General features: G+C 44.9%; 1 protein-coding gene across 1 annotated transcript; it reads left to right on the top strand.

Annotated features, from left to right (window-relative positions):
* Window positions 1–3,715: 3,715 nt before the first annotated feature.
* Window positions 3,716–18,868, top strand: LOC115473722 (tubulin alpha-1A chain-like). Its single transcript, XM_030208774.1, has 4 exons — window positions 3,716–3,821; window positions 7,138–7,360; window positions 15,823–15,971; window positions 17,491–18,868. The coding sequence occupies exons 1-4, from the start codon at window positions 3,819–3,821 to the stop codon at window positions 18,472–18,474; spliced, it is 1,359 nt and encodes a 452-aa protein (XP_030064634.1). The 5' UTR covers window positions 3,716–3,818; the 3' UTR covers window positions 18,475–18,868.
* Window positions 18,869–20,704: the final 1,836 nt, after the last annotated feature.

Here is a 20,704-nt window from a genome sequence, read left to right as displayed (position 1 = left end):
CATGCCCCCTAGTCCTAGTATTTTTGGAAAGAGCACTTTAGTTTTAGATGGATTTAGTTTAAGCATGCTGAAGTCCTTTTACAAAGCAGTGGTAAAATGTGACATGTGGGCGTGTCTTTTAACTACGCCCCGGAGTTTTTTTATACCATGGCTGGGAAAAGGCTATTTTTTAATGGGCCTGCACTAATATTAAAACTAGCACATGCCTAATTACGGCCTGAGCTCTTACCACCACCCACTGACCCAGCAGTAAGGGCTCACGCATTACCCACGCGGTAACCATACAGCACACGCCAACATGGGCACAGTAGCAGTTACTGCTGGGAACGCCCCTGTGGTAGAAAATAGAAAATGATTTTCTACTGCAGGATTTGGCATATGCCAAACTCGGAATTGCCACCAAGCACACGTCCTACCCTGGCAGTAGTGCTGATTGTGCGTACGGCACCCGCGTATTAGCCTCTCCTGCGCCTTTGTAAAAGGGCCTCCATAGAAGTACAAGCTGGCACCAGCATCAAGATTCATCCGCATAAGAAAACAGGAACAGAACCAAGAGTACCCATTAAAAGGTTATACAATATTGGCCACAACGGAGACCCTTGTGGTGCTCCAACTAGTAGATGAAACACCATTTTTCCAAACAAAATATGAACAATTGCCCAGAAACTCACTAAACCAATTCAACACAGATTGAGCTAGACCAAGTTCACTTAATCTAAATTACAATCCAGCTCATTTTCGAAAGAGAAGGGCGCTCATCTTCCGACACAAATCGGGAGATGGGCGTCCTTCTCTCAGGGCCGGCCAAATTGGCATAATTGAAAGCCGATTTTGGCCGCCTTCAACTGCTTTCCATTGTGGGGACGCCCAAAGTTCAAGAGGGCACGTCGGCAGTGTACTGAAGGTGGGACGGGGGGGGGGGGGGCATGGTTAAGAGATGGCCATCCTCGGTCGATAATGGAAAAGAAGGGCGTCCCTGACGAGCATTTGGCTGACTTTACTTAGTTCCTTTTGTTTCACGACCAAGCCTCAAAAAGGTGCCCGAACTGACCAGATGACTACCGGAGGGAATCGGGGACAACCTCCCCTTACTCCCCCAGTGGTCACCAACCCCCTCCCACCCAAAAAAACAATTAAAAAAAACATTTTTTGCCAGCCTCAAATGTCATACCCAGCTCCATGGCAGCAGTATGCAGGTCCCTGGAGCAGTTTTTAGTGGGTGCAGTGCACTTCAGACAGGGGTACCAAGGCCCATCCCCCCCACCTGATACACTTGAGGTGGTAAATGTGAGCCTTCCAAAACTCACCCGAAACCCACTATACCCACAGGTAGGTGCCCCCCTTCATCCCTAAGGGCTATGGTAGTGGTGTAGAGTTGTGGGTAGTGGGTTTTGGGGGGGCTCAGTACACAAGTTAAGGGAGCTATGCAGATGGGAACAATTTGTGATGTCCACTGCAGTGCCCCTTAGGGTGCCCGGTTGGTGTCCTGGCATGTCAGGGAGACCAGTGCCCTACGAATGCTGGCTCCTCCCATGACCAAAAGCCTTGAATTTGGCCGTTTTTGAGATGGGCGTCCTCAATTTGCATTATAGGCAAAAACCAAGGCCGCCCATCTCTAAGGTCGGCGATCTCAACATGTAGGTCGACCTAAATGTTGAGATTTGGTCTGCCCCGACTGTATTATCGAAACGAAAGATGGACGCCCACCTTGTTTCGATAATACGGGTTGCCCCGTCCCTTTACGGAGCTGTCCTTAGAGATGGGCACCCTTATAGATGAGCGCCCCGTTCAATTATGCCCCTCAATAGCTCACGGTCAACTGAGTCAAAGGTACCTGAAATGTCATATTGTGAAAGTAATAATTGTTTTTGCGAACAACCGACGTCAGTGTTAATAAAAGGGTTTTTATGCTGTGCTGGGTTCGAAAACCAAATTGTGAAGGATGCAAACATGAAAATAGCTGTATATACTGAGTTAGTTGCTTACTGATAAAAGACTTCAGTAGCTTAGGCCCCCTCTTATCAAGCCCTGCCACGCAGCAATGCCAACAGAGCCCATTCAAAGTGAATTGATTTTGTCGGCCGTACCACACTGGCAACCACTATGGCGGCTTGATAAAAGAGGGCCTTAGTAAGTAAAGGAATCCCTGCGATAGGCCTGAAACTAGAAGTAAGGGACAGATCTGAACCTCTTGATTTTGGTACGAGAGTGAGTGCAGTGTGTCCTATCTGCAAAGGAAATTTAACAAGAGCTAGTAAATTGTTAAAGAAATACACACAGCCAATTAACAAGCCAAGAAATTATTGGGCCCTTTTATTAAGGCACGCCGAAAAATTGCCTAGTGTAGGCGCATGTTTTGAACGCACACAGGTCCATTTTCAGCACGCCTGGAAACAGGGCCTTTTTTTGTGGCCGAAAATGGACACGCACTGGTTTTAATTTTGCCGCACGTCCATTTTCGGCCTCAGACCTGAGTTAGCGGTAAGGTCTCATGTGCTAACCGCTCGTAAACTGCCAATTACTGCCGAGTAAGCGCCACGCGGTAGAAAATATAAAATATTTTCTACCGCGTGTTTTGAACGAGTGTCAAAAATAGAATTACTGCCCGGGGCACGCGGTAGCTGGGCGGTAGTCCCGATTTGACGCGTGTTGGACACACATAGGTGCCTCCTATATTAATTGGAGGATGAGTTAATAACGAAGAAGGTCCAGTACAGAGCAACGGTCGGTAAGTTTGGGCAGTAAAGAGCCAACATCCTCAGCAGTAATAGAAGCAACATTTTTCCAAACTTGATTAATGGGATCTGATGCAGATGTACAGGACCAAACTTTTAAAAGAACGCCACAAATTCTTTTTACAAAAAAACCCAGCAACCTCTTGAGAAGAAGGTTGGCATTTAGTAATAGATACAGGTGCTAATAAATTATCAACAATCTGAAATAACTTTTTAGAATTTCCAGGACCAACATCAATAATTTTAGCATACAAAACTTTCTTTGCTTCTGCAAGACAAAACTTATACAAATTAAAAACAGCTCTGCAATTCCATTTTATAGAAATATCTAAATGTTTCCAGCAGCTCCTTTCTGATCACCTACATTCCTGTCTCGTCTTTCTCACTAGCAATCATGAAAATGACTCATTTGAATTCTTTGAACAGTATTTGGAAGCTCAGAAAGCACCTCAAATGGCAGATATTATTATATTTTACAAGGCCTTTGTACTCTGCTTCCCAATCTCCTGGTGATGTGATTGTTGTGACTTGTATCTAAGTGCCTGGACGGATACACTTTTTTCTTTTAATGTTCAAATCAAGAGAGCAGTGGCTGAATTAGCTAATACAATCAGAGCAATATTTTGCTTTTTAGAACTTGTGGGTTATAGGAGTTCCAAATAAATCCTCATTCTTATTCCTCTGCTTGCCTCCTATTTGCAGGCTCTTTCCCTCCTTCTTCTCTCTTTTGTTCCTGCAGGTGAGACTCCTGGCAGCCTTTGCTAAGTGCTGGGCAAACAAACAGGTCACACAATGGGGAAGAATGTGGTGGCCCTGGTGAATCTGCAGCAATGTTTGAGGTATCCAAGGCCCTAAGGGGCCGCCTGCCCTGCCTCCCGGGGAGGAGGATGCATGGCCCAGGCCCAGGCTGTGGGCTAGGGCAAGCAGTGACCTGCACCCACCTCCTCTGCTGGTTTCTAACAACAAAACGGGGGCCCTTTTCTCCACCAGCTATAAAGAGAAGCAGCTGCGGCTGAGTTTTCATAACAGGATCTTCGTTTTCCGAACCCTTCGTCATCGGACCGAAGTCTAAGAACCTACAAAATGGTGAGATTCCAACAATGTATTTAAACTCTTTATCCTGGAACAGGTGTATGTGCATCTCCATACTCTGAGACAGGTTTGTGAGTGTGTTTATATATTCTTATCAGGTGTCTATAGATGGATCTGTGGTTTGTGTCACCTGCTTTCTTTTGTCTATTTATCTGTGTATGTACACTCTTTCCTTCCAATGGGTGCATGTGTCTATCTATCTATATATACCTGCTCTCTGGTGTCTAGATATTTATCTGTGTGTATATACGCTTTTGTGTGTGTGTGTGTGTGTGTGTGTTATATACACTCTGGGTTTCTGTGTGTATATATGTATTCCTTATCCCTGAGGCAGGCTTGTGTGAACGTGTGCATTTGCTTTCCTTATCTAGAGACGTGTTTGTGTGTATTTATATCCCTTATCCTGAGACAGGTGTGTATGTGTGTCTGTGTATTCCTTATCCTGAGACACATGTGTGTGTGTGTGCTTTTTTATTTTCTGATCCTGAGACAGTTTTCTATAGGTGTATCTGTAGGTACTGTAAGTGTCTATACCATACCATCAAGGGCCTTCTTATTCCGCCTATTTCACAGGATTCTATGCAGATTACGAAAGAATTACACCTCAACAATTGAGGGAATTACAAAAGACTTAAAACACCATTTATAAGACTCAAAGATCAATCAGAAAAAGATACTTCTAAACAATGAGTAGGGAAAGCAGTTCTGCAGCCCGGCACCATATAAAGAGTAAGATTTGACTCCTTTCAAGGAGGAACATTTGAGTTTCATCTTGTGAATCATTCGAGTAGATAGCAGATTGCCAGGAAACTTTAAAATCTGAATGAGCCCAGTGGAATTTGACCCATAGAATGAATTCAAAATTAAACCCAATTTAAAAATTGCACATCAATTAACAGGGAGCCAATGCAATGCGGTATATATATATGGCTATACAGTATTCCCATTACCCCAATATTGTGTGTCTGTTCTCTTTGTCCTGATAAAGTTGTGTGTGTGTATTCTTTATCGAGACAGGTTTCTGTAGAATCCTCCACAGGCACACTCTGTGCGTACACCTTATCTGCCTTCAGAATATGTTTGTATCTTCCTCTTTCTGTGATCTCTTGTTCTTTATAAAAGCTAACCTCTTTTTCCTTACCTTTCCAGCTACTACTTTTCAGAACCAAGGTGATCTTCTTTTCAAGTTTATTTAAAATGTACTGTCCACCCTAACAGACAAACCATCTGAGCGGCTTCCAATCTGAAATAGTGTAGTAAGATTGACGTACTAGATGAGAGAGGGGAGGTACAATATTTGTCAGGATAGCGGGGCTGGGGAGGAAGTTAAAGGTTGTACTTTGTCTGTCCTGATTAGATTCAAGCTCTTTAAACTGCCTCTTTATAGTAACATAGTAACATAGTAGATGACGGCAGAAAAAGACCTGCACGATCCATCCAGTCTGCCCAACAAGATAACTCATATTTGCTGCTTTTTGTGTATACCCTACTTTGATTTGTACCTGTGCTCTTCAGGGCACAGACCGTATAAGTCTGCCCAGCACTATCCCCGCCTCCCAACCACCAGCCCCACCTCCCAACCACTGGCTCTGGCACAGGCACAGACCGTATAAGTCTGCCCAGCACTATCCTCACCTCCCAACCACCAGCCCTGCCTCCCAACCACTGGCTCTGGCACAGACCGTACAAGTCTGTCCAGCACTATCCCCGCCTCCCAACCACCAGTCCCGCTTCCCACCACCGGCTCTGGCACAGACCGTATAAGTCTGCCCAGCCCTATCCCCGCCTCCCAACCACCAGCCCCGCCTCCCGATCTTGACTAAGCTCCTGAGGATCCATTCCTTCGGCACAGGATTCCTTTATGCTTATCCCACGCATGTTTGTATTCCGTTACCGTTTTCATTTCCACCACTCTTTATGTTCAAGTGTATAGCGCTGCGTACGTCTAGTAGCGCTATAGAAATGATAAGTAGTAGTAGTCTTTGGGATTCCGGAATCTTGCTACTCTTTGGGATTCAGGAATCTTGCTACTCTTTGTCCTTATCCCTTGTTTGTCCTGTTTGTCTGTCCTAATTAGATTGTAAGCTCTGTCGAGCAGGGACTGTCTCTTCATGTTCATCCCATCCCCTTCATCATTTTCATTGCCTTTCTCTGCTAGTTCATAGAGTGAGCAGAAGGAACAGTTGCAGGGCTTGCTTTGTCTTACAGGGTTCTCAGCTCCAGTGGCGTACCAAGGGCGGGGCGGTGGGGGCGGTCCACCCCGGGTGCACGCTGCTGGAGGGTGCAGAGAACAACCGCACGCCTGTCAGCTCCACTGGTTCCCTGCTCCCTCTGCCCTGGAACAGGTTACTTCCTGTTCCAGGGCAGAGGGAGCCAGTAGAGCCGACAGCTGCGTGGCTGCTCCCAGCAGCTAAGAATGCACCTGGAGGGGGGGGGGGGGGGGGCTTGATGCATCGGGGGGGGGGTGTCATTGTGCCGGGGGGGGGTGTCATTGCACCAGGGGGGGGTATCATGCTGTACCCGGGGGGGGGGTATCATGCTGTACCCGGGGGGGGGGGGGGTACGCAGTGGCAATCCACCCCGGGTGGCAGCCAACTTAGGATCACCACTGCTCAGCTCTCATTCACAACTCACCGAGATGAATGATGACCAGGGGTTATTTTCCAATTGCATCAAAGTCTTTCTCCTTGCAGCTTCTCTTTCTCTAGCTGTATTTCTGGGTGTCTTGCTTTCTTTCCCTGTTTTCTTGGATGTATCTCTCCCCTCAGTCCATATATATGTGTGTGTGTGTGTGTGTGTCTTTGTACTTTTCTCTAAGGTTTCATGTCTGTTCTTTCCAGTGCTTTTCTTCTAGCAAAAAAGGTGCCAGTACTCAAATGTCAGGCCACCCTTCAGGGATGAGGTGATCACTGAGGGACTCACCCCACAATAGCCAGGCCCCCTGCAACCAGTCACAAAATCTATGACAAGGCAGAATTGGTGTGTAGAGCCTGAGCTCTTTCATTAAAACTTGGGGACCATGGGCCAATTTCAGCACACAATGGAAAAGGTGCCGGTACTCAGTACCCCCAAGTACCCCCTCAAAAAAAGCCCTGGTTCTTTCAGAATAAGAGCACATCACATTCCTCTGTCAGTGTCACCCTGAAGGGTAGGATTTAGGATTATATCACATTATAGCTAGCAACATTTCTTCCAATCTGTGTATGAACCCCCAGCCACATTCCTGCAGCTTAGAGGGACTGCTGATAGGTAGTAACGATAGACAGTGCTAAACATGTCTCTCATGTGATATTTCTCTGCCTTTCTGTAGCGTGAGTGCATTTCTGTCCACGTGGGCCAAGCTGGGGTCCAGATAGGCAACGCATGCTGGGAGCTGTATTGCCTGGAGCATGGCATACAGCCTGACGGGCAGATGCCCAGTGACAAGACCATCGGAGGAGGGGATGACTCATTCAACACCTTTTTCAGCGAGACTGGAGCTGGCAAACATGTGCCCAGAGCCGTCTTTGTGGATCTGGAGCCCACAGTCATTGGTGAGTATGAAAAAAGAGTGAGTGGCTGCAGACGGCAGGACAGAGTAGGTCAGAGTAGGCAGTAGGTGGTCAGTGACTCTGATGTTTGGGGAGGCTAAAGTGGGTGGGGCTAATGTAGGGTGGAATGGGGTATGGTGTGGGCACTTTTGGACATAGCATGGAAGGGCCCCTTCACTGTGCTGCTCAGGCACCAGCTGCCTCCTCCCACCCCCTAGTACCTATTAGATTGTAAGCTCTTTGAGCAGGGACTGTCTTTCTTCTATGTTTGTGCAGCGCTGCGTACGCCTTGTAGCGCTATAGAAATGCTAAATAGTAGTAGTCTCTTGTAACCAGAGCTAATATTGTGATGTCATAATGCCTCAGGCCACCAATAAGAGCCAACCTCATCAGTGATGTCACAATGGCTTGATTGTCCTATACTTGGCTCACTTTTATTACATAGCTCTTTGAGCAGGGACTGTCTTCTATGTTTGTGCAGCGCTGCGTACGCCTTGTAGCGCTATAGAAATGCTAAATAGTAGTAGTAGTAGTCTCTTGTAACCAGAGCTAATATTGTGATGTCATAATGCCTCAGGCCACCAATAAGAGCCAACCTCATCAGTGATGTCACAATGGCTTGATTGTCCTATACTATGTTTGTGCAGCGCTGCGTACGCCTTGTAGCGCTATAGAAATGCTAAATAGTAGTAGTAGTAGTCTCTTGTAACCAGAGCTAATATTGTGATGTCATAATGCCTCAGGCCACCAATAAGAGCCAACCTCATCAGTGATGTCACAATGGCTTGATTGTCCTATACTTGGCTCACTTTTATTACATAGTAGTAGTAGTAGTGTTACTGATAGTAATATGTACACTGAACCCACTCCAGTGAATCATGGGCCACAAAAATCAAAATAAAGCACCAAAATAGAACACTTTAATATTTGCAGCATTCAAGAAATATATGCCGATATTCTTAACACTCCCAGTCAGCTCTAGCTTCCCAATCCAGCATCTTCCTTTTGGACATGTGAACAGTTTATCATTTATCATGTTTAACTAGCCCTTGAGCCCGTTAAAACGGGCTAGTATGGGGTTTTGGCAAGGCCCCCTCCCCTCGCTGCTGCCCCTCCCCCCACGAGGTCGCCGCTACCCGGGCCCCCCCCCCCCCCCGGAGTCACCGCCACCACCCCTGCACCCGGCCTGGGCCCTCTCTTCGGTATTGAACTTACATCGGCGAAACGCAGGCAGCACGCAGATCAGCTGAGCTCCCGTCGGCCTTCCTTCTCTGCCTGTGTCCTGCCCTCGTGTGACGTAACGTTGGCAAGGGCGGGACACAGGCAGGGAAGAAAGGGCGACGGGAGCTCAGCTGTTCAATACCGAAGAGAGTGTTCGGGCTGGGTGAAGGGGGGGGGGGCGGTGGTGGCGGCGACCTCACAGTTTCGCGCAGTTTCCCTCTCTGTCCTGCCCCCCTCATCACGTATTGACGCGGGGGTGGGACAGAGAGGGAAGTCTCTACTGCGCATTTGCAGGTGAGTACGGTCACTCGCCATTTATATGTTTGATATACTGTTTCCCATTGAAACAAATCAAAACGGTTTACAATAAATATAAAATTTGAATATAGGAAAGGAACGCCATAATATTAAAGGAAAGCATTCAGTCACTCAAGGCACAGATAGACAACAAACAGACATCCAAGCAATCAGGCCATCAAATTTAGAGAAGAACAGAACTCATCAGAATTTATATACACAACATTAAAACAATAGTTCCAGTGATGTTCAACACAGAAATCCAATGGTTACTGGCAGTGATAAAATCATTTGCTCATCAATGTCTAAGTAGGTTACCAAAAGGCCACCAAGTTTCCGAACTGCTGCTCTATATTGCTGAGTTACCAAATATGTTTGGATTATGTATTAGCTGCATCTTATGGTTAGAGCAGCAGGCTAAGAACCAGGGAAGCTAGGATTCAAATCCAACTGCTGCTCCTTCAGATCTTAGAAAAGTCATTTAACCCTCCATTGCCTCAGGTACAAACTTTGACTGTAAACCTCCAGGGACAGGAAAATACGTGGAGGGGCATTTTTGAAAGGGACGTCCAAGTTTTGATTTGGACGTCCTTGCAAAATGTCCTGATCCAGGGGCGGGGAAACCTGTATTTTCGAAACAAGATGGACGTCCATTTTTCGTTTCGAAAATACCGTCATGGACGTCCAAATCCTTAAATTTGGTTGTCCCTGGACATGGATGTTTCTGATTTTCAGCGATAATCAAAACCAAGGACGTCCATCTCAGAAACGACCAAATGTGACTGGATGGACCGTGCAGGTCTTTTTCTGCCGTCATCTACTATGTTATTTGGTCATGGGAGGAGCCAGCATTTGTAGTGCACTGGTCCCCCTGACATGCCAGGACACCAACCGGGCACCCTAGGGGGCACTGCAGTGGACTTCATAAATAGCTCCCACATACATCGCTCCCTTACCTTGTCTGCTAAGCCCCCCCCTCCCCGAAACCCAGTACCCACAACTTTACACCACTACCATATGGGTTTCTGGTGGGTTTTGGAGGGCTCGCTGTTTCCTCCACAAGCGTAACAGGTAGGGGGGGGGGTGGAGCTGGGTCCACCTGTCTGAAGTGCACTGCACCCATTAAAACTGCTCCAGGGACCTGATTATGACATCTGAGGCTGGCACAAAATATTTTGAAAGATGTTTTTTGAGGGTGGGAGGGGGTTAGTGACCACTGGGGGAGTAACGGGAGGTCATCCCCGATTCTCTCTGGTGGTCATCTGGTCATTTCGGGCACCTTTCTGTGCCTTAGTTGTAAGAAAAACAGGTCCAGGTGAAAAAGTCCAAGTGCTCATCAGGGATGTTCTTCTTTTTTTCGATTATGCATCAAGGACGTCCAAGTGTTAGGCACGCCCAAGTCCCACCTTCGCTACGCCTCCGACACACCCCCTTGAACTTTGGCCATCCCTGTGACGGAGTGCAGTTGGGGACGTCCAAAATCGGCTTTCGATTATACCGATTTGCACAACCCTGGGAGAAGGACGTCCATCTTCCGATTTGTGTCGAAAGATGGGCATCCTTCTCTTTCGAAAATGAGCCCATTAGTGCACCTGAGCTACTACCGACACTGCTATGAGCTAAATCCAAATTCTAATATTAGGCCTATTGAAAGTGTAACAGGATTCTCAGCTAGTGAATCAGGAGACAAGAGGCAACAGGTTCCAAAGGCAAGACAGCTTTTATTGCTAGCAATGTACAGCACTGAGTTCAGTCTCAGGATACTGTGTGTCAGAAATCAGCTGACACTCACATTTATACCTCTCCTATGGGCCTGCGCATTAGGCCCCTTATACATCTTACAAAAGTAATACAAAACCTTAAAGTTACTCAGGACCTACAAAGCAAATCTACTGTAGCATAAGAACAGCCATACTGGATCAGATCAACTCTCCATCTAGCACAGTATTCTGTTTCCAACAGTGGCCAATCCAGGTTGCAAGTACTTGGCAGAACCCCTAAGAGTATCAACATTCCATGCTACCAATCCCAGGGCATGTCTAGACTCTCGACGTTTCCTCTAGTAATAGGTGTGTGTGTGTGTGTGTGTGCGCTCTCTCTCTCACTCCACCCGACTCTGGCCTTTTCCTCCAGGAACAGCACTCCACCAGGATCTCTTCTCTGTCTCTCTCTCTCTCACCATCCAACAATGCACCTGTCTCTCCCCCTATGCCTCTCTCTTCACTCTACCATCACCCCTCCCCCCCCACCCAATATCCAGTTTTGTCCCTCTGTCTCTTCCCTCCCCTGTCATCCTCTCTCTTTCCTCCCATTTCCTATCTCCAGCATTATCTTTTCTCTCTCTTTTTGTGTATGTTTCTGTGTCTCTGGTGGAGAGAGTCTCACAGACATAGAGCTTCCCTTCGAAAATCTGGGCTAGATTGGAGAACTCCACTGCTATAAATGTACCTGTGCACATACTACGGGAAGGGAAGTTTTCAGCCCAGAGAATTTACCCTGCTCTTAAACTACCTGGGCAAAATTCCTTTCAACACTGTTGTAACACTGACTCCACTCTATATTCTTTTTAGAAGCACCAAAGAAAGCTATCTGCCATCTGTTACTAAACGTTTTGTCTTCTTCCATTTGTGAACCTTTTTTCATATGTATAACTTTGTAAATGTACACCTCAGACATACTGCCCTTAAATCACACTCTTTGGTTCAGTTCACCTTTGGCATCTCTGGTTTGTACCAGAGGCAATGGAGTGTGAAAATTAATTGCCCTGGTTCCTGGTTCTCATCCCATTCGTTACTGAAGTAGTTCCAGGAAGGAGACTTTTTTTGGCCAGTCCTGTTTTTGAACGTATTTTAATATCCCACGTCAGTGTGCTATTTGTACTCCCTGATACCAGCAACTGAAATCAGCACTTCAGGTCTCATTGGGAACCAGCATAGGGTTCTCAAACATTGAGGACTAGCTCAGAATTTCCCTTCTGGGAACTAGGTCATCTCTCTACCTGTAACAAATAAGTGACTGCACGTGAAGCAAGTGCTTGCATAGTCTCCGTGCTCATGCACTATTGGTGCCACCGTGTCCGCTGCTAGACTCTGCACTTTCCTTTGCTGCTTATGGAGAAGGAAAATATGCGTGTATGGAGGTGGGGGGGGGGGGGGGGGGGGAGGGGGGGGAAATGGTAGGGGGAATCGCAAATATATGTCGCCAAGGGCTGAATGTAGTGTTCATCTGTCCCTACCCATATCTTCCTTTGAGACTTTGTTGGAATACTTTTAGTTTCACTTATTTATTCTGCTATTATCTTTTGGCCATAATGTCCTGACCTGAGAAAAACTGTCAACTACTGCTGGATCCCAGTACACGGGACAGCTAGTCAAAAAGAGTAATACGTTATTCAAGAAAAAGGTATCATTGTTTTTGTTTTATTTTTATTCATTAAATTAAAAGGAACAAATTTTGGCAGCTCCTGCTTACTGTTCGAGGAGTTAATTTTATCCAAGGAAGTGCCTTTGAAAATTGTCCTAAAAATGCAGTGCACTGCTTCTACAAAACAGCTGCAAAGGTCTCACTTTCTTACCTAGTCTGAAAATCAGTTTTGTTTCCTCAGTGACTCTTCTCATCTCAGCTTCTCTCTCCTTTTTCTCAGTCTGGCCTTTTCTTCTTTCTCTTTCCATTTCACTACCAACTTCTACTACTACTACTATTACTACTATTTAGCATTTCTATAGCGCTACAAGGCGTACGCAGCGCTGCACAAACACAGAAGAAAGACAGTCCCTGCTCAAAGAGCTTACAATCTAATAGACAAAAAATAAAGTAATCAAATCAATTAATGTGTACAGGAAGGAGGAGAGGAGGGTAGGTGGAGGCGAGTGGTTACAAGTGGTTACAAGTCAAAAGCAATGTTAAAGAGGTGGGCTTTCAGTCTAGATTTAAAGGTGGCCAAGGATGGGGCAAGACATAGGGGCTCAGGAAGTTTATTCCAGGCATAGGGTGCAGCGAGACAGAAGGCGCGAAGTCTGGAGTTGACAGTAGTGGAGAAGGGAACAGATAAGAAGGATTTATCCATGGAGCGGAGTGCACGGGAATGGGTGTAGGGAAGGACGAGTGTGGAGAGATACTGGGGAGCAGCAGAGTGAGTACATTTATAGGTTAGTAGAAGACGTTTGAACAGGATGCGAAAACGGATAGGGAGCCAGTGAAGCGACTTGAGGAGAGGGGTAGTATGAGTAAAGCGACCCTGGTGGAAGACGAGACGGGCAGCAGAGTTTTGAACTGATTGGAGAGGGGAGAGGTGACTAAGTGGGAGGCCAGCAAGAAGCAGATTGCAGTAGTCTAAACGAGAGGTGGCAAGGGTGTGGACGAGGGTTTTGGTAGAGTGCTCAGAAAGAAAGGGGCGGATTTTACGGATGTTGTAAAGAAAGAAACGACAGGTCTTTGCGATCTGCTGGATATGATCAGAGAAGGAGAGAGAAGAGTCAAAGATGACCCCAAGGTTTCGAGCTGAGGAGACAGGGAGAATGAGCGAGCCATCAACAGAAATAGAAAATGGGGGGAGTGGGGAGGTGGGTTTGGGGGGAAAATGAGAAGCTCGGTTTTGGTCATGTTTAATTTCAGGTGGCGTTGAGACATCCAGACAGCAATGTCAGACAAGCGCGCTGAAACTTTGGTTTGGATGCAAGGTGAGATATCAGGGGTAGAAAGGTAGATTTGGGAGTCATCAGCATAGAGATGGTAGGAAAAGCCATGGGATGAGATTAGTGTACCAAGGGAAGAAGTGTAAATAGAAAAGAGGAGGGGACCAAGAACAAAACCCTGAGGTACGCCGACAGGCAGAGGGATAGAAGTAGAAGAGGATCCACCAGAGTGAACACTAAAGGTGCGGAGGGAGAGGTAGGAAGAGAACCAGGAAAGGACAGAGCCCTGGAATCCAAGTGAGGACAGGATATTGAGGAGTATGCTGTGATCGACAGTGTCAAAAGCAGCGGAAAGATCAAGAAGGATGAGGATGGAATAGAGACCTCTGGATTTGGCCAGTAATAGGTCATTGGAGACTTTAGTAAGCGCAGTTTCGGTTGAGTAGAGAGGGCAAAAACCAGATTGTAGTGGGTCAAGAATAGCATGTGAGGAGAGAAAATCAAGGCAGCAGTGGTGAACAGCACGCTCAAGTAATTTGGAGAGAAAAGGGAGGAGGGAGATGGGTTGGTAACTAGAGGGACAAGTAGGGTCGAGTGAAGGCTTCTTAAGGAGAGGTGTGACCACAGCATGTTTAAAGGCAGTAGGGACAGTTGCAGTGGAAAGTGAGAGGTTGAGAATGTGACAGATAAAATGAATAAGAGCAGGTGAGATGGCATTAAGAAGGTGGGTGGGAATGGGATCAGAGGAACAGGTGGTACATTTTGAAGAAGAAAGGAGAAATGTAGTTTCCTCTATAGTAACTTCTCCACCTTTCCCTCCCCCTCCATCGAATCAACATATAGTTTTTTCTCTCACCTCCCTTTCTCTCTTCCCTCCATCACCATAGTGTCCTGTCCACCCCTTTCTTTGCTCCACAACACCCCACATCTTTTCATCTATCCCACCCATCCAATTCCTCCCCACACCTTTCTACCCATCTTCTCATCTGGGCTGTGGTTTGAAAAGGAAATAGTTTATGTTTATCTCAACTTTAATTATGTGTCTCACCAAACCAGCTCACGGGCATTACAATAAAATAAAACATTACAATATAATAAACACAAAAGGTTGTAGATACAATGCCACTTAATTCCACCTACCACTTTATCTCCAACCCCACCCCTCCAATTTCAATGTTTTTAATTAAAATGTGCAATAATGCTTTATTGCAGCGTCAGACATTATATACTAATGTGCGCCAGGGAGGAGCTAGAGTTAGAAGAAACAAAGATTGAAGGTGCATTGAGAAAAGGAGGGGGAAGGGGTAGTGTAACGCGGATATACCAGGCCTTACTACAGAGGGGGAACCCTCAGAGATTCTATACAAATAGATGGGAGGACATTTTGCAATCCTCACATGCACAGCAACACTGGGTAAAATGTTATAGATTCCTATTTAAACCATCTTTAGCGCAATCCACGAGGGCGAATGGGTTCAAGATATATTACTGGATAGATTGCAACGCATATATGGGGGAACATCTGCTGACTGCTGGTGGGCGTGTGGTGCAAGGGGTACATTTATACACATATTTTGGGAGTGCCCAAAGGTGCAGGAATTCTGGAAAACAGTGTTGACTCAGATTAATAGGGTGCTGCAATGTGTATATCCCTGTAAGATAGAACACTGTTTGCTGCACTTCCCTCCCACAGCGATTAAAACAATTCACCATAAGCTGGCGACTCAATATTTGGTGGCAGCAAAGTTAGCAATAGCAAGAGCTTGGAAGCAGCCGAATTTGCCTGACATGAGTGTGGTAACTCAAAAAGTGGGATATTTATACCAGATGTCAAAACTAACAGCATTGAAAAGGGGTAAAATGGAAACGTTTATGAAAATGTGGCAACCATATGAACAATATATAAATGGTGGTCAGCCTCGCCAGGATGGGGGAGGGAAGGGTGGGGGGGCAGCAGTAGTAATATAATGTATTAGTATAGACGATCTAATTGTTGAGCATTTAGTAGAAATCAAGAGACTGTAACGCTAAACTTAGCAAGTGAACAAAGTTGGCATTTCTTGTTTGTAATTTGAGATCTTTTCAATTAATAAAAATACTTTAAAAAAAAAATGTGCAATAACGCACCTTTCAGTTACCAACCTGGCTAAACTGCATGCCTTGGCTTTTTTTTCTGACATGTTAGATAATTCTTTCCTAACGCTATTCTAGCAGTAATGAATTATGATACGCTAGATTGGTAATCTCAACATGAACAGAACTGAAATATAATGTACAGCAGGATAACAACCATTTCAAATTGTCAATTCCTAGATGAAGTTCGTACAGGCACATACCGCCAACTGTTCCACCCAGAACAGCTCATCACAGGCAAAGAGGATGCTGCCAATAACTATGCCCGTGGGCACTACACCATTGGCAAAGAGATCATTGACCTAGTGCTGGACAGGATCCGGAAGCTGGTAAGTGGCTTTCTATGCTAAAATGGGTCTTACTGAGTAGAGATCAGCTCTATAATTGAGAGTGCAGCAAAGATGATGCTGAGTTCCTGTCTTATCATTCTACGAGTGCTTCCAGTATAGTCTGAGGAATGTTTCCTCTGTGTCAGACATGAATGTGAGACACCTACTGGACTTTATAGAATGAGGGGCTTTTATTTATATGTAAGCCACACAGAACCTGAGCTTGTTCGGGATGATGTGGGATACAAATGTCATAAATAAAAATAAATAAATAAATAAATATGTCTCTAAAATGCTGTAAGCGTAGAAGTGCTTTACAAATGATGATACTAATAATATTAAAAATAATAATCAGAATAATGACCATGGCATATGAAGGTATCTTGTGCACTGGGATCCAGCAGTAGATGTCAGTTTAAGACAGGCTTAAAATAACTTTCTCTCTGCATTACCTTGGAAAAAAGTCATGGTAACAGCCATAATGTTATTACATAGCACCTATGCAATTTCCCTTAGGTGACCCTGGGTGTTATTCAGCAGCACCATCTAGATACTGCCACAAAACGTGTTTCTAAACTGCCTCAGCATTATCTGTATAGTGCTAGAATGATGTTTGGGCAGAGCAGGCCATTACCTGGAAAGACGTGAATCACTTGTTTACTCTTTCCAAAAATGCTAGGACTAGGGGGCACACGATGGAGCTACAAAGTAGTAAATTTAAAACGAATCGGAGAAACTTTTTCTTCACTCAATGTGTAATTAAATTCTGGAATTTGTTGCCAGACAATGTGGTAAAGGTGGTTAGCTTAGCAGGGTTTAAAAAAGGTTTGGCCAGCTTCCTAAAGGAAAAGTCCATTGACCATTATTAAAATGGACTTGGGGAAGCTCCACTGCTTATTTCTGGGATAAGCAGCATAAAATGTATTGAGCTTTTTTGGGATCCTGCCAGGTACTTGTGACCTGGATTGGCCACTGTTGGAAACAGGAAGCTGGGCTTGATGGACCATTGGTCTATCCCAGTATGGCAATACTTATGTACTTAAGTGATGACATCCATACTGATATCTGGATAATTGCCCAAACGTAGCACATAAAAACTGCTTTCTGGATAGTAATGTCACTCAGTGCTGTACCCAGATTTGCAATATCAAATCAAATCCCAAAATCAATGTAGGCATCTGAAGATGCAAATGTTACATGTGATGTTTATTTTGACCTAAATGTAACTCCTAGAGTGCATCTTTATAATGACACTAAAGGTATGTGCACTATGCAAGCTCACAAATACATTTGTCTGCTCTGGGTAGTTAGGGGGGGGGGGGTGGTGGTGGTGGTGGGGGGGGGGGGGGGGATTTTCAGCTAGGGCAATCTAAGTAATTTTTTACTCTGCTAAAGTACTTTGCACATAGTAAGATGAGCCACAAGGGATTGTAGAGCCTGGTACTTGGTACGGATGTGCAGTCTGGATAGCTGTATGGTCTTTAGCTGCTGTCATATTCTACATTTTTATTTTCCACAGGCTGATCAGTGCACAGGACTTCAAGGCTTCCTCATCTTCCACAGCTTTGGTGGTGGCACGGGATCTGGTTTCACCTCCTTGTTGATGGAGCGTCTCTCTGTTGATTATGGCAAGAAATCCAAACTAGAATTCTCAATCTATCCAGCTCCTCAGATTTCCACAGCTGTAGTTGAGCCCTACAACTCCATCCTGACCACTCATACCACACTGGAACACTCTGACTGTGCCTTCATGGTAGACAATGAGGCCATTTATGACATTTGCAGAAGAAATCTGGACATTGAGCGCCCAACTTATACTAACCTGAACAGGCTGATAGGTCAGATTGTGTCCTCTATCACTGCCTCCCTCCGGTTTGATGGTGCTCTGAATGTGGATCTGACAGAATTCCAGACCAATTTGGTACCCTACCCCCGGATCCATTTCCCACTAGCTACTTATGCCCCAGTGATCTCTGCAGAAAAAGCCTACCACGAGCAGCTTTCAGTAGCTGAGATCACCAATGCTTGCTTTGAACCAGCCAACCAGATGGTGAAGTGTGACCCACGCCATGGCAAATACATGGCTTGCTGCCTGCTGTACCGTGGGGACGTGGTGCCCAAAGATGTCAATGCAGCCATCGCCACCATCAAGACGAAGCGTACCATACAATTTGTCGATTGGTGCCCAACTGGTTTTAAGGTTGGAATCAACTACCAGCCACCCACTGTGGTGCCTGGAGGTGATCTGGCCAAAGTGCAGCGTGCAGTGTGTATGCTGAGCAACACCACGGCCATTGCTGAGGCCTGGGCTCGCCTGGACCATAAGTTTGATCTGATGTATGCTAAGCGTGCCTTTGTGCACTGGTATGTGGGAGAGGGGATGGAGGAAGGAGAGTTCTCCGAGGCCCGGGAGGACATGGCTGCCCTAGAGAAAGATTATGAAGAAGTGGGTACAGACAGTGTGGAAGGCGAGGGTGAAGGAGAGGAAGGAGAGGAGTATTAAAGATGATACCCTAGTCCTCATCGTGATAAATATGGCTGTCTAAAACTTTATTCCCCCATGAATAACAAAGATCCACTTTTCAATAAAATACCTCAGCAGGTTTTTCTTTTTAAATGTTCTGTTGTTCTCATTGAAATTTGACAAAATAATCATGCTAATAGCCAGATATTTCTCATTGTGTGGGGTTTAGTGGATCAGGAACTTTGTGTCCATCTCTGCTTTTCATGGAACATATTCCTAATGTTTAAGCAGGAAGATAGGGGAGAGCTACCTTATTGCACCCTTTCACTTGCCAGCATGAAGAGAAGGAGGGAGAAGGATGAGGTCTAATCTGCACATTACAAATCTTCGTTAACAAAATGCATGCTTCTATTAAAAAAATAAAAACCCTTCTCAAAAAATGGTGGGTGGGGAGGGAGATCTTCTTTATTGAAACCCAAACTTCTTAACACTTATACCCCCATGCCTCATTTTCTGTTACTGCTCCTGATCATTTCTACAGTGCTGTTGGATGAACAGAGTTGTCCTTTAAAGAGAACCAAGCCACTGACTGATCTCAACTAATTCATTGTACTTTCTGAAATGGAACATCTAAGTCTAAAGGAACCGGGCTAATGGACAGTCTAGCAAATTTGTGCCTCCTCAGGAAATTGTAAGCACAATAATATTAAAGAATCAATCATCTGCATACCTTCTTGGTCCCTGAGCAGTCCATGTCTTTTCTAGTTTTCCTTGCAACCTCTTTTCTTAGGATTGAAGCTAACGGTTTCTGGGTACCAATATGGCATTCACTGTTCAAATAAGCCCTGCCTTATTATTCAGATAGTGCCACTGAATATCCTTTCAATCTGCCTTGGCAATACACAGATATTCAGTGCCATTCAGAATCTGGATAGTGGTACTAAATATCTATATTTATTTAGCAGCTGTGGCTAGTATTTAATAATGCTGACCATGCTGGCTGAATATTGATGGATAATGCAAAATTTTTTTAATGCCCATTACATGCAAAATACTGGCTTGTTTTAGAAAAGTATTTAAGATAGGCACTTGGGGCTAGATGCACTAAACTTAACGAGCCAGCAACGTCGTTTTTAAACTGGTTCTAGCCAGTTTAATGCGCAAGTAGTAAACCAGGGCATGCACAAAAGGGCATTGTCCTGTCAAGGTAGCAGCTAACGAAAACAGAATGCAGATGAGCAAATTAGTATTATAATGCGTATAATTAGCATTATAATGAGATGCACTACCGTTTTCCAATCCCCTTACCGTGGAAAACCTAACGGGAGGTCTGCACCTCTTGTTGGGGCTGCTGTGAGGGAATCTGAAGGAAAAAAAAAAGAGAGGTTAATTGAGGGGGGCTTCGCACTCTCCACAACAGAAGATAAGCAGTGAGAACATTGGAAGTGTGAGCAATTTTTTTAAATTCTTTATTTATTAAATTTTACATTTATATCTATACAACATAAATGTGATGAAATACAGAAAATAAAATACAATGGAGTAAAACATTACCCTGAATATAACACAAAAAGAATTTTTTTTTTCAACATTTGTCCACAAACTTTTGGATCAAGAACTAAGAAATTCTAACATAGGAACCCCCCCCCCCCCCCCCCATGTTTAATAACAATAAAGAGCGGATGGGAGATAAAAGCCCCCACAGCCGATTTTTCCAGGATAATCATCATTATGGGTTCTGTTCTAGGGATAGAGCATTCCTTTCCTTTGCTTCAATGAAATCTAATAATTTCTTGGGGCTAAAGAAAAGGTAGTTTATCAAATTCAAGGTAATACAACACTTGCAAGGAAATTTCAAAATAAAAGTACCACCTAACTTTAGAACCCTAGCTTTATACATCAAAAATTCCTTTCTTTTCCTTTGAGTAGCTCGCGCCAGATCAGGGAAAACTTGAATTTTATATCCCATGAATAAATAATTTATATGCCTGAAATATGACCTTAAGATGTTATTGCGGTCAAGTTCAAGTGCGAATGTCACCAGCAATGTAGTACGTTCAGAAATAAGTTCAAGGGAGGATTCCAGGAATTCTGTCAAATTCAAATCAGTAGAAGGGGCAGCTTGAGCATTATCTTTAGGCAATGAAGATATCCCTGTGATATACTGGGTTCTCGTTATAGGAGGATATGCCTCCTCAAGAATCCCCAGTACATCCTTGAAATATTTTTTCAACATATCCAACGCATTTATTAAAGGAGACTTTGGGAA

This window comes from Microcaecilia unicolor, chromosome 7 (genome assembly GCF_901765095.1).
Source record: "Microcaecilia unicolor chromosome 7, aMicUni1.1, whole genome shotgun sequence".
NCBI lineage: Eukaryota > Metazoa > Chordata > Amphibia > Gymnophiona > Siphonopidae > Microcaecilia > Microcaecilia unicolor.
Note: the sequence above shows the minus strand (reverse complement) of the source record. Positions and strands in the feature narration are given on the sequence as shown.

Coding starts and splice junctions, on each gene's coding strand:
- LOC115473722 (XM_030208774.1), top strand. Junction 7,361..15,822: donor TCTGGAGCCCACAGTCATTG/GTGAGTATGAAA, acceptor GTCAATTCCTAG/ATGAAGTTCGTACAGGCACA. Junction 15,972..17,490: donor TGGACAGGATCCGGAAGCTG/GTAAGTGGCTTT, acceptor TATTTTCCACAG/GCTGATCAGTGCACAGGACT.